The sequence below is a fragment of the Pan paniscus genome, chromosome 13 (genome assembly GCF_029289425.2).
Source record: "Pan paniscus chromosome 13, NHGRI_mPanPan1-v2.0_pri, whole genome shotgun sequence".
Classification (NCBI taxonomy): Eukaryota; Metazoa; Chordata; class Mammalia; order Primates; family Hominidae; genus Pan; species Pan paniscus.
The window spans coordinates 81,389,997-81,404,988 of NC_073262.2; the positions used below are offsets into that span (position 1 = coordinate 81,389,997).

General features: G+C 36.4%; 1 protein-coding gene across 2 annotated transcripts in view; it reads right to left on the reverse strand.

Moving 5' to 3' along the window:
- TTN (titin) overlaps window positions 1-14,992 on the reverse strand; it is a 280,746-nt gene that overhangs the window by 217,827 nt on the left and 47,927 nt on the right. Inside the window, exons 44-45 of one of the 2 annotated variants that reach the window (XM_034954590.3) lie at window positions 10,124-10,180; window positions 515-9,042 (exon numbers count right to left, since the gene is read on the reverse strand). In XM_034954590.3, the coding sequence (XP_034810481.2) occupies window positions 2,522-9,042; window positions 10,124-10,180 (6,578 nt within the window). In that variant the 3' untranslated portion in view covers window positions 515-2,521. Of the gene's footprint in view, window positions 1-514; window positions 9,043-10,123; window positions 10,181-14,992 lie in introns of those variants that run through there. The other variant, XM_063595464.1, reaches the window with a different exon arrangement.

Here is a 14,992-nt window from a genome sequence, read left to right on the forward strand (position 1 = left end):
TCGCGTTACCTTTCCCTTCACTTGAACTCACAAAATATCTGTAAAGGGAATGAATGTGAATACAGTTAAAATACCCTTACTCACTACTATGTTGAACTATTTTCAAATATTTTACTTCAAGCCATGGTATTATTAGCCATAAAAAGGATAGTAAATGAAATTCAAATGTGCTGAAACTTGAAAGGCATAGTTTAAAAAATTACATGTTGTGGTAGCAGCTATTAATTGTCTAAACTCAACTATGTGCAATACAATAAATTCTTTATCCAGAATCAGAGAAATTAATATTTTGGGGTTTTATGTTACGTGCCATTGAGTCAGAAAATAAAAAATTCCATTTCATTATCTATGACAATTAAAGTAAGCCAAGGCTTACTTTTCTTTATTCAGTCACTGTTATTCTGCGTATACTCAACTTCACCATACTTGAAACTAACAGAATTACAGAATTCTAATGAGCAAAACCAAACAAAGCCCTCTTTATTATATGAATAAGAGTGTTTTTCAGCTCTTCCTGAAATCCAGTAGGACATAAAAACATTTTTCTATTTCTCTCTTTCTCTTTTTTTAAGAAACAAGGTTTGAACTGTTGCTGTGCTGTATGATGTTTGAGTAAAGCATGCTTGTCATGCTTGCCTCAATCTGAGTTTCTCATTAATTTTAACATCCATTATGTGACTAAGTGCAGAATAAATCTCTAAGTTCCTAATCTATAGAATTAGTTTTATTTCAGGAATTTGTGATGTGATATATTACATTATGTCTATAATTATTATCACAGATATTGTGTGCTCACTGGTTGGAACAGGAATGATTGTTCTACAATAGTGTATCTATGCTGATGAGTTATGGTGGCTCAAACAGATAATTCAAAATTTTTTTTGTGAGGGAGGCAGGGGAGGCCTGGCTGCTCTGCCTATTTTCTGTACATTGTCTCTATTGCTTCTTTCATTTGGATAGCTGTTAGAGAATTCCCATGTTGAGAATAAAGATTGACAGATGAAAGAAACATAATAAACATAATTGGATATGAATTCTTTTGAAAATTAAATTTAAATTAAGTGTTTACATTTCTAATTAAAATTAGCATTTTAAATATGATAATGGTACTTAAATATTGCTAAATGCAGGTGACAAATGTAGCCATTAAGTAACAATAAGTAATTTAAGAGGTGGAGGGAGATAAAATTTATCTTTCATTGTAATATTATTTCTCTCGTCCTTTGTTACAAAATTAAAGTTTATTCTAAATTGTATTAGGAATAATTACTATTAGCTTAACACAGAATTGTATTGTTGAATGATCACCTCTAAGGTCTTTTGGTCCTACCCTTCATTTTCAGAATTTTTTATATTTGTCGAGTCTTATATGAGAAGACTTGGGTCCACGTTAGTATATAAGTAAGATATTAAGGAGTATGTTAATTTACTGTTATTTTAATTTTAAAAGACAAAATTAAAGAGTTACTTTAGAAACATAAACATCACAATAAAAATTGAATGCTTATTAAGCTATATTCGTTTTAAAGATGAAATTCAGTGAAACTGATAGGAAAGCTTGTTATCTTGTTATTTATATATAATCTGAAATACAAATTACCATATTGTCTCAATTCTAAAAATATCCCACCTTTTTTTAAATTTTAAAGATTCTGAAATCAGAATACAGTTTTAAAATCTATATGTAAACACAATATGATAGTTTCCCTTTTTTCCCCAGGCCAATACTAAATTATTGCTGCATTTTACACTTGATGTCATCTCAAAAATGGAGAAAAATAAGGTATCTCCAAAAGTGGAAAGATCTATTTGCTTATTCTGCAAATGTCTAGGTGAACCCTGCCCACAAAGAGCACAATTGGTCCCTTGAAGCCAGTGAGAATTAAAGCACTTATGAAGAGGAATATTAATAAAGAAAATATTTTTAAAAGAGATGAAGTTAATATATTAAGATTGAAATGTCAAACAGATTATAGAGTTAGTTGCCAATTGGGAGAAGCTGGTTTTTGTTGTTTGTTTTGCCTATTCTAAGTCAAAGTAAATAAACATGAGTTTGGATGCAAAGGGGTTAAAATTCCAAAAATAACTTAGAATGGGAGCAGAGAGATTTGCCCTTACCAATTTGTCTGCGTGGTCATCTGATATGGTCTCCACTTTTACATTGTACTTTTGCATATATGGTTTATCTGCTAAAAGAGAGTCCATTCCACTGAAACACTTTGTGGAGGAGGCATGAGGGTAAATAGAAGTACAAACAATTAGGTAGCCAAGGAGAGATTTAATTGTGTTTGGTATTACACAGCATGATTGACACAAGTGATGATTCCACAGTTCAGATAACAAAATATTTACATGTATTACAAAGATGAGATTTCTACATAGAGATTATTTCTTTAGGGGTCTCCAAGGTAATGAATTCAAATATGGTGGGCCTGTTTGGAAGTTTATTAGATCCACATAATTTGGAAAATATGCACTCAGATCAATGCTAATAATTACTGAGGCACTAAAACATTACATTTTAAGTTAAGGTGAGTGCTGCAAAGCTCTCAGCCATTCCTGATTTGTTTGTAGCTACACACCTATACTCTCCTTCATCACTCTTTACTAAGCTTGTTATAAACAGGTTGTGGAACCCTGTGCCACTTTCCTCAACACTGAACCTTCTTCCTTGGACTAACTTTCCATCTTTGTACCAGTAAACCGTGGGTCTTGGAGAGCCACGAACTAAGCACTGAAAATATGCTGCTGTACCTATTGGTGCATAACACTCAGAAATACCTTTGATAAACCTGGGAGGCCCTTCCACCACCTGAAATTCAAAAAAACTGTCTGTGTAGTTGCTCTTTAAGACCAATTCTTCCATTAAACTGCTTAAAGTCACTTTGCTTTTCTTTGCTATCATAGCAAATATTTCAGAATCTCCCATGGTGAGGAATCCCCGACAGATAGCCTCTCCTACACAATTCACAGCTCTGCACCTGTATGTTGCACTATCAGAAAGACAGACATTTCGAATTTTAAGAGTGTGACTTCCCTTCTCCTCGCTAATCACGTATTTAATATTATCTGGCTCAATACACATATATTCTTTATACCACTTAACTTCGGGAGTCGGGATCCCTATGACTGAACATTTGAATACAGCATCTGAATTTTCTGGAATTTTAAAATCACAAATAGGCATTATAAAGCGAGGAGGCATTTCAAATACTTCTAAATCAATTTTTAGTTCTTTGTCTTCTCCCTCCCTTGAATCCATATTTGGATCTACAAAATTAAATGGAAGAACATCTAGACTCACAATCATACTTTTATGGTCAGGAGTAAATTCGGGAACTGTCACTATTTTCACCTGCTTCTCAAATTCTTTAACGTCTTTTTCACTTAATTCAACTTCCAGGACAATTTCTTGAGGAGAAGGTGTTCTTGATGATGTGGTGTGTTCCAAATCAAACTCCATGACATGCTGATGTGTTACTGGAGGTGGTAGTGCCACCACTCTTTCTTCCTGGCGCATTATGTCTACATTTGCAAAGCTCTTTGCTTCCCCTATGATGTTTACAGCATGACACATGTACTCTCCCCCTTCTCCTTTTTGAATGTTAGAAATTTCCAGTGAACACACATTACCCACTCTTTCCATTTTGATTCTTTCATCTGGCTCTAGTAAAGATTTATTTCGATACCATTTCACACCAGGAACTGGAAGACCTTCAACTTCAACAATGAAGCCTAGTGTTGTGTTTTCATATACCTTCCTTTTGGTCAGAGGTTCAATAAAAGATGGAGGCATTTCATTGTCTTTTGGCTCAATGGCTTCATTGGGTGTACCAAATGAATCGGAATGCCATATTTCATAAGCTGAACCTCTCTCTTCTGTAGGTGTATAGAAATGCTCATTTGGTGTACCGTCTTCCCTTTCTATTTTTGATGGATATGTTTTAAAAGTACCAGTGGGGTTTGGTCCTCCAGTAGGAATAGAATATCTCTCTAGTGCCTCCCCTGGGGGTGTGGAATATTGCTCTAGAGTCTCTCCTGGGGGTGTGGAGTATCTCTCTAGAGTCTCTCCTGGGGGTGTGGAATATCTCTCTAGAGTCTCTCCTGGGGGTGTGGAATATCTCTCTAGAGTCTCTCCTGGGGGTGTGGAGTATCTCTCTAGAGTCTCTCCTGGGGGTGTGGAGTATCTCTCTAGAGTCTCTCCTGGAGGTGTGGAGTATCTCTCTAGTGTCTCCCCTGGGGGTGTGGAGTATCTTTCTCCTACCTCACCTTCGGAAGGTGTTGAATATCTTTCAGCAACTTCCCCTAAAGGTGTGGAATATCTTTCAACTGTCTCACCTCCTGAATGTATTGAGGATTGTTTAGTTATATCTGAAGGATTAAAATATAAGTCAGGGGACTTTGGAGATTCAAAATATTCAACAGATGATGGTGGGGTATAAAACTGATCTAACTCAGATATTTCTTCACTGGTTGTACTTCCCACACCAATGGAAATGTCAGACTCAGGAGAAAATGGACGACCTAGTGATTCCTGTTTCTGGTTGTAGTATTCATACACAGTGTTGAAAGTTACTTCTTCCACCTCCATTGAAGTGATTGATTCACTCTGGACAAGCTTTGCCTGGTCTCTGGTATCTTTAGTTTCAGGAACCTCACGCTTTCCAGCAGCAAGTAAATATTGTGTTAGGGAGGTCTCAGATTCTGCTGCCTCAGTGGTATGTGCCTCATCTAATTTAGGAATATTTTGAGAAAAACTAGTTTCTATCATTTTTCCTTCTAAAGTGGAGAAAGAAGCTTCATTCTGAACTTGAACTTCTTCATAACATTTTTCTTCTCCAGAGGCATGAATGTTTGTACTTATTTGTTCACCTGGATTCTGTTGTTCTTCAGTCATCAAGAGTGGGAAGCACTGACTCAGGGAGAGCTGTCTATGGAGTGTGTCAGCTTCCTGAACATCACCTCTGTGGTCTTCCAAAGCGGCATCTGTGTATTCCTGTGTCCCACCATCCTGCTTTGGAAATGCTGCCAACTCTGGTTCTAGAGTGCATTCTTCTTCCACTTCACCAACCCCTAAAGGCTTTTCCTCACTTGCTGCTTTTTTCAAATGTGAGATGGAACTTCTGCCTCCATTTTCTAGAGGACAACTTTTCTCAGAAAGATCAGTTTCTTCTATATCTGCAGATGAGGTTGGAAGTAGGGCACATGATTCACTATAGATTTCTTCAGAAAAGGATTTAAGAGAAAGATCAGTTTTTAAAATGTCTAAGTTTTGTTCCTGTACATGTCGGACCTCTTTTTCAAAAGAAATGGAATTTTCATCAATACTACTTTTCTCCACCATAGTTCTATTTGAAAGCTCTTGACTGGAAGAAATTTCTTGACTGGCAAATACATTATTTTGCACACCTTTAGAAATATTCTGTGTGTCAGGTTGTAATGTTTCAGGGCTAGGAATTTTTTCTTTATAATGTATTTCCTGCTGTTCCCTAGTTTCTTGCCCTTGGAACTCCAGAGCTGGATCTCCTATATGAGAATACATATGTTTTAGATCAAATACAATGTTCTCAGTGTCAGCAGGATGTTGGATTTTAAAATAAGCTTCTTCTGGTTGACCACTATCTAATTCTTGGAATTTCACATCTGTGTGTTTTATTTGAGTGTGAAACTGCTTTAAGTCAAATGTAATAGGTGATTCATGTTCAGCTCTTTTAGAAATTGCAGGTTTATCTATAAGACTTATTTTTTCCTGTTGTTCCCTTTCTTGTGCGTCAAATTCTTTATGAGTTTGAGAGGAAAGCAGCTTTAAATTTATTGCAATGTTAGATGAATCTGATTCAGTATTTGGAGACATTTTCTCTGCCTGATACATATTTGCATTTAGATTGCTTGATCTTGATTCTCTTTGCTTTAATGAAAAGGCTTTGTCATCAATCTTCTTTTGAGGAGGATTAACAAATGATATTCTGGTAGGTCTTTTTTCTAGAACTCCTTTTTCTACATGTAATTTTTCAAATTCGATAAATCTATGCTTCACCTTTTTCCCCGGGTAGTGTATCTCTTCACCAAGGGATTCTTCATATACAATGGCAGATGAATCTTTTGTATTGTAACTGTCAGAAATTCTCTCAGAGTGAATATTTGGTAAATAGTCACTTTGGGCACATTCTTGTACATTTTCCTTTTCTGATCTACCAAGTTTTCCAAAATTATTTCTTATTTCTTTCTTAATAGTGACATCACTGAAATCATCAACAAATGGATAAACAGTACCCTCTGCTTGGTGCAGCTTTGATTTTTCACTTACATGTCTCTCTTTCCCTTCAGCCTGACATTGTATGAATTCAGCCCTGATGGGCTTGCTGATTTTTATGGTTCTTGAAGCACCATGCACAAATCTGGGAATTTTTTCTCTAGAAGGTATGCAACGCACCTGCTCTTTCTGGTCTATTTGCTCAATAGTCTCAAGGCTTTGAAAATAGTCCCTTACTGAATATTCTTTTACATTTGTCCAGGGAGTAAAGGGACCAGCCAGATAATCATAAAAATGTGCCCTTACAGATTCTCCCTGGTCTTGCAGTTGCTGATCTCTGGAATATTTTCCATAAATTTCACCAATATTTTCGAATTGACTATTTTCTCTATAAGTGACAGGCTCCACTGTTAGATCTGAAACACTTTCAACTGCCCCTGAATTGTTTTCAGCAACACATTTATATTTTCCAGAATCTTGAGAATTAACATCCTTAATATATAATTGGTGGCTACAATTAACTTCTTCAAACTGAAACTTCTGGTTCTGCTTTAAAAGGACTCCATTTTGAAACCATGTTACAACTGGCTGGGGCTCACCAGATATTAAACATTCAAGAATGATGGAATCCCCTTCTCTACACCTGGCATACTTTGGCATTTCTTGTAACATTTTTGGTGGTTCATTAGTAATATCAGACAAAAATACAAATCTGTGTTTTGGTGATTGAGTAACTTGATCTTGAGGCATTGCTTTAGGTTCCAGCTCCACAGTTTGAAACACTTCTTTAGACTCTTTATCCTGTTCTGGGATAGGAGTAGCTGCTGTTACCTGAATTTCTACAGGAAAGGAAAGCAATTCTGTGTCTCCAGAGGGAGGAACTGGTGGGTTAGTTTTTAAGAAATGAAGATTTGTTTGGCCCTCTTGACTCATAGATGGATGGGCGCCTTTTGCTTGGTCAAACGCCAATGCTAGCTCTTCTTCCTCATCCAAGTAGTCATGGAACACTGGGACTTTATGTGCTTTGACATCATGTTTTTGTTTTGCTTTCACTTTAAGCATACTGGTTGTTTTTACTGTTCCATATTGGTTAAATAGCACACAAGTAATAGAACCTTCATTCTGATGATGAACAGATGAAAGAGTTAATATTGAATAGTTTTCCAAAGAATGAATGATAAAGTTTTGATTACGTGGGATTGGCATGTCATTGTTATACCACGTCACTATAGGTTGAGGATATCCTTGAAAATGACACACGAAATTACAACTGTCACCTTCATAAACTTCTTGAGATTCAATTTCTTGAAGAAGTGAAGGTGGGCAACGTTGTGGGCGTTTTCGAAAAGAATTTTCAAAAAATCTCATGTTTTCTTCCATCTGTTCAGTTTTGAATTCATCAATTTGTGTAGAAGCAGAGAGTTGTAATTCTCTCAAATCATCCTTTTTTATTCTTTCACTAGCTATTTCTTCACTTTCTTCAACATTTACAAGTGTACCAAAAGATTCGCTGGCATGTGGTGTAATAGCTTGAGACACATTTTCAGGAGTCTCATATACTTCCTCCTTCTCACATACATTAGTGATATATGTGGATGACTCTCCAATTGTAGCATTGGCCATAATTTCTTCCAGCTGTCCTCTTGCTTGGGTATTTTCATTTACTAGAATTTCACCATATAAATGGTCTTTTGGTAGACTTTCCTTTACCAGTGCTTCTTGGCTCATTCTTGTTTCAGTCTGGAAAATTTCTTCATCAACAATAGTTTGAAAGCTTGTGGGAAGTTCCTCAGATTCTATATTTTGATCCATTTGATTAGAAAGGGCATGTGGATTTTGCACAATACTCTCAGCTGAATGATTTACCTTATAACTTTCAGCTAGATCAGACATAGATCTGATTTTCATGTCCTCTCTAGAGAACAGAATATCTTTATCACTAGCTTCACTTCTCAAAGTTCTTGAGCTTATTTCAGAAGACGTATCTAAAAGAGATAATTTCTTTTTCTCCATTAACGTTTTTCTAGCCTCCCTTAAACGTTGCAACTTCACTTTGGTCTCCTCGTCCAGGAAACTTTCACCTACATTAAGCCAACCTCTTATGTCAGATTTACTTTCTAAATATTCTTCATCATACATGTAATCTGTTTTCTTGGCAGAACTCATTGTCTTAAAATGTATAGTTCTCATCATTCCCTTTTGTTCCACATCTTGTTTTTTGTTAAAGGGAGAGCCAGTAAACCTCAGGTCAACCTTTATCCTATCTTCTCCCCTTTCAACTAAAGCCTCCACATTTTCATGTGTCCGTTCTGCTCTTTTCAGAAATTCTAAATATTTCTCATCTTGCCCTTTTTGGATAACAAGCAATGATGCAGTTGATTCAGCAGACCCTTCACTATTAATTGCTAGTAACCTATAACTTCCAGAATCTCTGTCTTGGACCCTTTTAATCTCTAAGCTGGAAGAGTGATGGTGTAAATCACTCTCAGCTTTTATAATCCGACGAAGACCTGTTGGGATGGGCCGATTGTTATGAAACCAAGTCATTTCTGGAGTTGGACAGGCAATTAATCTACATGTAAAAACAACCGGTTCACCCTCTAAAACATATTTAAATGTAAGTTTCTGGGTAAAAGAAGGCTTAAAATATTCAGGCCAGGAGCTTGTAGATGATATTCTACTTGCATATCTTTTAGCAGCCATGGAGTTGTGGTCTATGTCTTCAGAATCTGAAAAGGCGTCACGTGTATCCCTTTCTGAATGTTCAGATTCCCCCTCGGAGAATAATTCTGGAAAAAAAAAAAACCTTTACTATTTTCCATAGAACTTGAAAAAGTTGAAAGTAAATAAAATTGCAAAATAGGAAATGAAATAAATTGCATGCTACAGATCTCACAAATCCATAGAAAAATTCACTCACCATATTTGTTCGAATAAACGCAACACCATGCTCTGTTTAAAAGATTCTGACACGAAAATCGTTCGTTGTCTGGTCTTTTCTTCAAACTGTTGAAATTTCTTCTTGAACAAGCAAAAATGCATTTCAAAATAACATGTTCCTGTGCATATTTGTTTTGAGAGCAGGAAAACTTTGTTCTTTTGATGGCTAAGTGGAAAATCTTACCTGACTTGCAGAGAGTGGAATAAACGCCCTTTCTGATTCTTTTGATTGTAGATTAAATTATTATATTTTTGAGAATCAACTATTTAAAGAGTATATACAAGAACTATAACCATAAGTAATTAGCTAAAATAAAATGAGAAGGCGTTTATTCGAACTAATACAGCCATAAAGTCACAATGTTATGCAAAGAAAAGCAGGCAATAAGGATCACATAAGGCAGCTATCTGCAAGCCAGTGTAAGAGACATATCAATGTTAAAATGATATATGTGCATGAAGTGTAAACCAGATGGGAATGTAATGTTTTCACACAACCTCAGTAAAGTAGCATTTCAATCATAATTCATTCACGACATTGCATTCTGAGAATGACAGCTAGGTTATTGTCTATTTTCAATGTAATTCACCGTGATTTTGAAAACAAACTTCTACTTCATGATTTCATGCATTAAGATGACAACTTTTCCTAATACACACTTTTGGAAATGACTGCAAACATAAAGTTGAATTTGGCTGATAAATTTTAAATACAAAATTTTAAATTAACATACAATAAATTACTGTGAAATGCATGTAACCATCAAAATTCTAAACCAAGCATGCGACATAGTAATATATACTCTAAGAGATATATTTGTATATCTATGTCATTTTTTTCTCAATAATACTAAGAGAAAGAAGGCAACTCAAGGATCCTATTAATCCTTTAGAATTTCTACTTAAATCTCACATCCATTATAACAATACCTTTCATTTCCATCTCAATCTCTTGTTCAATCCTCTCATGCAAAATTGATTCAGGAGCTAAAATAGAAAAACATATAAAGAGATTTTAGTGATTAATTGCATATGTTTTCTGCATCAATTCATGACTTGTATGATTAAAGTTTTCTTTTTATTATAACAACAGAAAACTGCATTCCCCGAATTTACCAAAAAGTCCATGCCAAACAAACTATTGAGCTGATAAAACACATGACAATGTTGACAGAAAGATTTAAAACATTTTTATTTTAGGTTCTTCATGAAATTTCCACTTTTAGTTCTATAATTCCCCATGCCTTTACATGCATGCAGAAAGCAATCTACAAACCGAAGGAATATTATTTTCTAAAAAATGTCCTATTGACTAAACACTTGCTAAGAGATGAAATCACATTTAGAAAGAACATGCATTTTCTAAATTGCTACTTTAGCAGAGGGCTATTCTCAGTTTTTCCTGCTAGTAAATACTCCTTTGATTTGAACCACCTTTCAAACTTTGAACTACACGAAGTCCAAATTACATATTAAGAAACAAAACAAAGACTTATCAAAACTGTTTTTATTCCACAAGGAATATGCACAGCTTTTAGACACAGTCATATCTAGGGCAGCTCCTTGGGAAAGGCTGGGGCTCTCGTATCACTCTCAGTCTTCAGTTCACGTGGTATCCTGTCAGTAGACTTTATTCCCTTGTTCTCAGTTTCTTACGGTTTTTGGCATGAAGTTAATGACAAACTTGATGTTTTCTTTGACGATTCTCTTTTTACTTCACGGGTTGTTTTAATTTGTGACTCTTTGAGTGTTTTAATACTTTTAGTGTCAGAACCCAGAGTAATTTTTGTAAGTGCTCTGGCTTGCGATTCTTTTGCTAGGTAAGAATAAAGTTAGGGAAAGGCATAAATTAGCTGTGTTTGTAAGAATAAAAAACATGCTGAATGTGGAGAAGATGGAATGTCATTAGGATGAGAAGGAAAGGCAGCATGTTAGTCATGAAACTTATATACGATATGTTTATGTTTATTATGCACATAATAACTGTATTCAAAAAGACTTCCAGGGGTTTGACATTCCTACTTGATCTTGGTGGATAACTCTGTAGCCTATATGAACTTATTAAGCCAAAATAAAAAAGGAACATATAAAGACTGGCCTATGTCAAATAATTAGACAACTGTGCCTGATCTTTCACTCTTCAAACATCTAAAAATGTCTTATCTTTCAACTTTCTTAGGTACAAGTAAGGCAGTTGGATGTTCAAAAAAATTCTTTTGCTTCAAGAACACTTTAATAATATTATCAATTGGAACTGAATGAACTGGAGATCCTAGGGCAAAAGAGCCGAGTTCAAATCAATTCTGGGAATATGACAGTCAAACACTGCACTATAGCACTAGATTCTTTAGGAAGTGAGTTAAGAGATCTACATTTCTCCCACCTTCACAACACAGCCAACTCCCAATTACATTACTGAAAAAATTGTCACACTGTCACCTACAGGACTTGTAGACAACACCTCCAAATAAATAGTCACTCTGTGTGATTACTGTGCTAGCCAGCAGCTGTAGTGAAATTGAGGGTCAGCTCTCTGGCTGGTGGAATTTTCTATCTAATTTACATAACTAGACCTCAGTTCTTGAGATATTGCCTTTGTAGGCTATGGTGACAGAATGAGAGATAGCTATAGAACAAAATCTCATTAAGAAAGAATAAGACCTCTTTTTGGTGAGTAGGTGTTGTGGATACATTATATGAATCAATGAACTGTATTCTCTGTACTGGGTAGGAAGAAAGGCCACTGTTTCAAAATTCTGTGCAGAGATGGCTGTGCACCTACATAGCACTGCATTGCCCCCTTTTCATCCCTAACACCACTATGGCCAGGATCAGGGAGGAACTTGAGGCCAGAGCTTTCCACAGACCCCTGGAGATGCCTGAACTTATTCCACCAGCTTCCTTCCATGAGACTCAGTGAAGCTGTTTTGACTATGGGCACACAACACAGGCTTATGACACCTGAAAAATATTTTTCTCATTTCATTAATATCCAAAAGGAAAGTCCATGGATAAGAGGAAGAAGTTATCACTTGCCCAGACAAGTTTATTCCTGCTCTTCCAGACATAATGGAGAATCAAGCCCAATAACGACAAAAATTGTGATCTTGCCATGAGAAAATTATACAATTCCAGGAGGATTTTAAGCCTGTAAAAGCAGCATCATTTATGGAGAAATATCTAGAGACTTCTAATTTTGGTCCAGAGAGAGCCTTGCTATTTTCAGTGCCCAATTTTCTATTTTTCTTTTTTGGAGATGGAGTCTAGCTCTGTTGCCCAGGCTGGAGTGCAGTGACCCTATTTCGGCTCACTGCAACCTCTGCCTCCTGGGTTCAAGCGATTCTCCTGGCCTCAGCCTCCTGAGTAGTTGGGATTACAGGCATGCACCACCATCCAACATGCCTGGCTAATTTTTGTATTTTTAGTAGAGATGGGGTTTCACCATATTAGCCAGGCTGGTCTCAAACTCCTGACCTCAAGTGATCTGGCTGCCTCGGCCTCCCAAAGTGCTGGGATTACAGGCAGGAGCCACTGTACTTGGTCCCAATTTTCTATTTTCATGGCCCCTTTGTAAACAACTAGAACCTCCAGATGTGAAAATAAAGAGGAGATAAGAATTGTTGAACCTCTTGCTATTAAAACAATTAAACTGAAATTTACCACAGTATCTGGCACAATAATAAATACCCAATAAGTACTTCTCAGACTACAACATTTTAACTTTGCTACACTTTCTTGGTAGTGCGTTGGTAAATATTAGAAAATGCAGCACATAGGAAATAAACCTTTGCTTCCCGAACCTACGTTTAAAAATTAAACTTTCTGAATCCAGACTGGTAAGTTAAATTTTCAGGATAATCATGGCCAATGACTTGGCTGACTTTCAGAAGTCACTTATGAATAGGGTGCTAGTTTAGAGATATTCTAATTAATATATTCGTCGATTGAATTTGCATGGCAGAAAAGCTGCATAAAGCGATGAGGATGAAATGAAGCAAGTCATAGCTAAAAATCAATTAACCACCTTCTACACTTAGTACTGCTGACGTTGTCCTCTCTCCACAGTCATTGTGTACAATGCAGCTGTATAGTCCTTGGTCTACCAGCTGAACATTACATATGGTAAGAAACTGAATATTTCCATTTTGTGATTGTTTCAGTCTCTCGGATTCCTCTATCTTTGCACCTTCGTGAGTCCAGGTTACATCAATGAAAGAATCATCTTTTAAAACACAGAGGAATTGAGCCATGTCACCACACTTTACAGTGACGTCCTGAAGATGCAGGAGAATCTTGGGCGCCTCACCCGCGGACTCTTCAGCACATTCCTTAGATAGCTCAGTGCTTTCTGCAATTTGTGAAAGGGATGCAGTATGGCGCAACTGTGTATCTTGAACAGATGCAGCTGTGTGGATGGAACTTTGAGATACACTTTCAAAAACCTGCACTTCATATTCATATGATGATCCTTGAAATGACTTAATTTCCTTTTGAGATATTTTGCTCTCCTCCTTTGTGAAAGAGGAATCTGCCACTGCCTGGGACTTGGTGGACTCTCTTACATCTTTCCCAGAACTTTGCCTATCTAGGGCTTGCACTGTATAATCAAGTGACAAGAAAAAGAAAAGAATATTAAGATCTAAGCTTTGTCACTTGCCCATGTTAGTAACACAAAATGGCATGGAAGATGAAGATGAAAGACGTAGTTGTCACTTGAAAGCAGCATGCCAGATGCAATATGATCTAGATGTCAGGATCACACAAAAGAAAATTCATTCCTGGTGATTCAGTGCTGAGTGGTTGATGAAGACTCATGCAGATGCCATGCAGTATCTGGTTCCTTCTTTCTGTTGTCATTTCAGCTATCCAAAGTGACCCAGTCTGTCTTTCTCTCTCCCTCTAGCTGACTGTATTTGGGTTAGCATTTGCTCTCCATCCACTGTATGCTTTAAGTACATCAAGTAATACTGTACTTACTTTAAGCACAGCAAGTAATACTGTACTTACTTTAAGCACAGCAAGTAATACTGTACTTACTTTAAGCACAGCAAGCAATACTGTACTTACTTTAAGCACAGCAAGCAATACTGTACTTACTTTAAGCACAGCAAGCAATACTGTACTTACTTTAAGCACAGCAAGCAATACTGTACTTACTTTAAGCACAGCAAGCAATACTGTACTTACTTTAAGTACAGTAAGCAATACTGTACTTTAAGTACAGTAAGCAATACTGTACTTTAAGTACAGTAAGCAATACTGTACTTAAAGTACAGTAAGCAATACTGTACTTACTTAAAGTACAGTAAGTAATAATCAGCAAATAGATCATTTAATGATGCAATGATACAATATTGCTTAGAAGAGTAAAGAAGCCAAGCAAAGGTGGTGCCTAATAAAATAATTATTGGTTCTCTAGTGCATAGAACACATACTTCAGTGAAATTTAAAGTATGTAGGTTAACCCATAATTGAGGACCTAGGGGGAGTTATTGCATGTTATTTTATTAGTAAGTTATGGACTGACCACAGTATGCAATAAAACAAACAGCAGAGACTCTCATTAGTAACAGTGGGACTGAGAGGTATACAGCAAATCAAAGTCCTTGAAGCAAGATGGGCTTTACCTTTTGGAGTCACTGTGAGTGTAGCTGCACAAGTGGCTTCCCCAGCACTATTGGCTGCTTTGCAAGAGTACTGCCCAGCATGCTCTGAGTAAGCATCAACTATAAGCATTAAAGCCATGCCTGTGGACTCCTCAAAATGGAAAACTACATCTTTTGTTGGTAGAATTAGCTG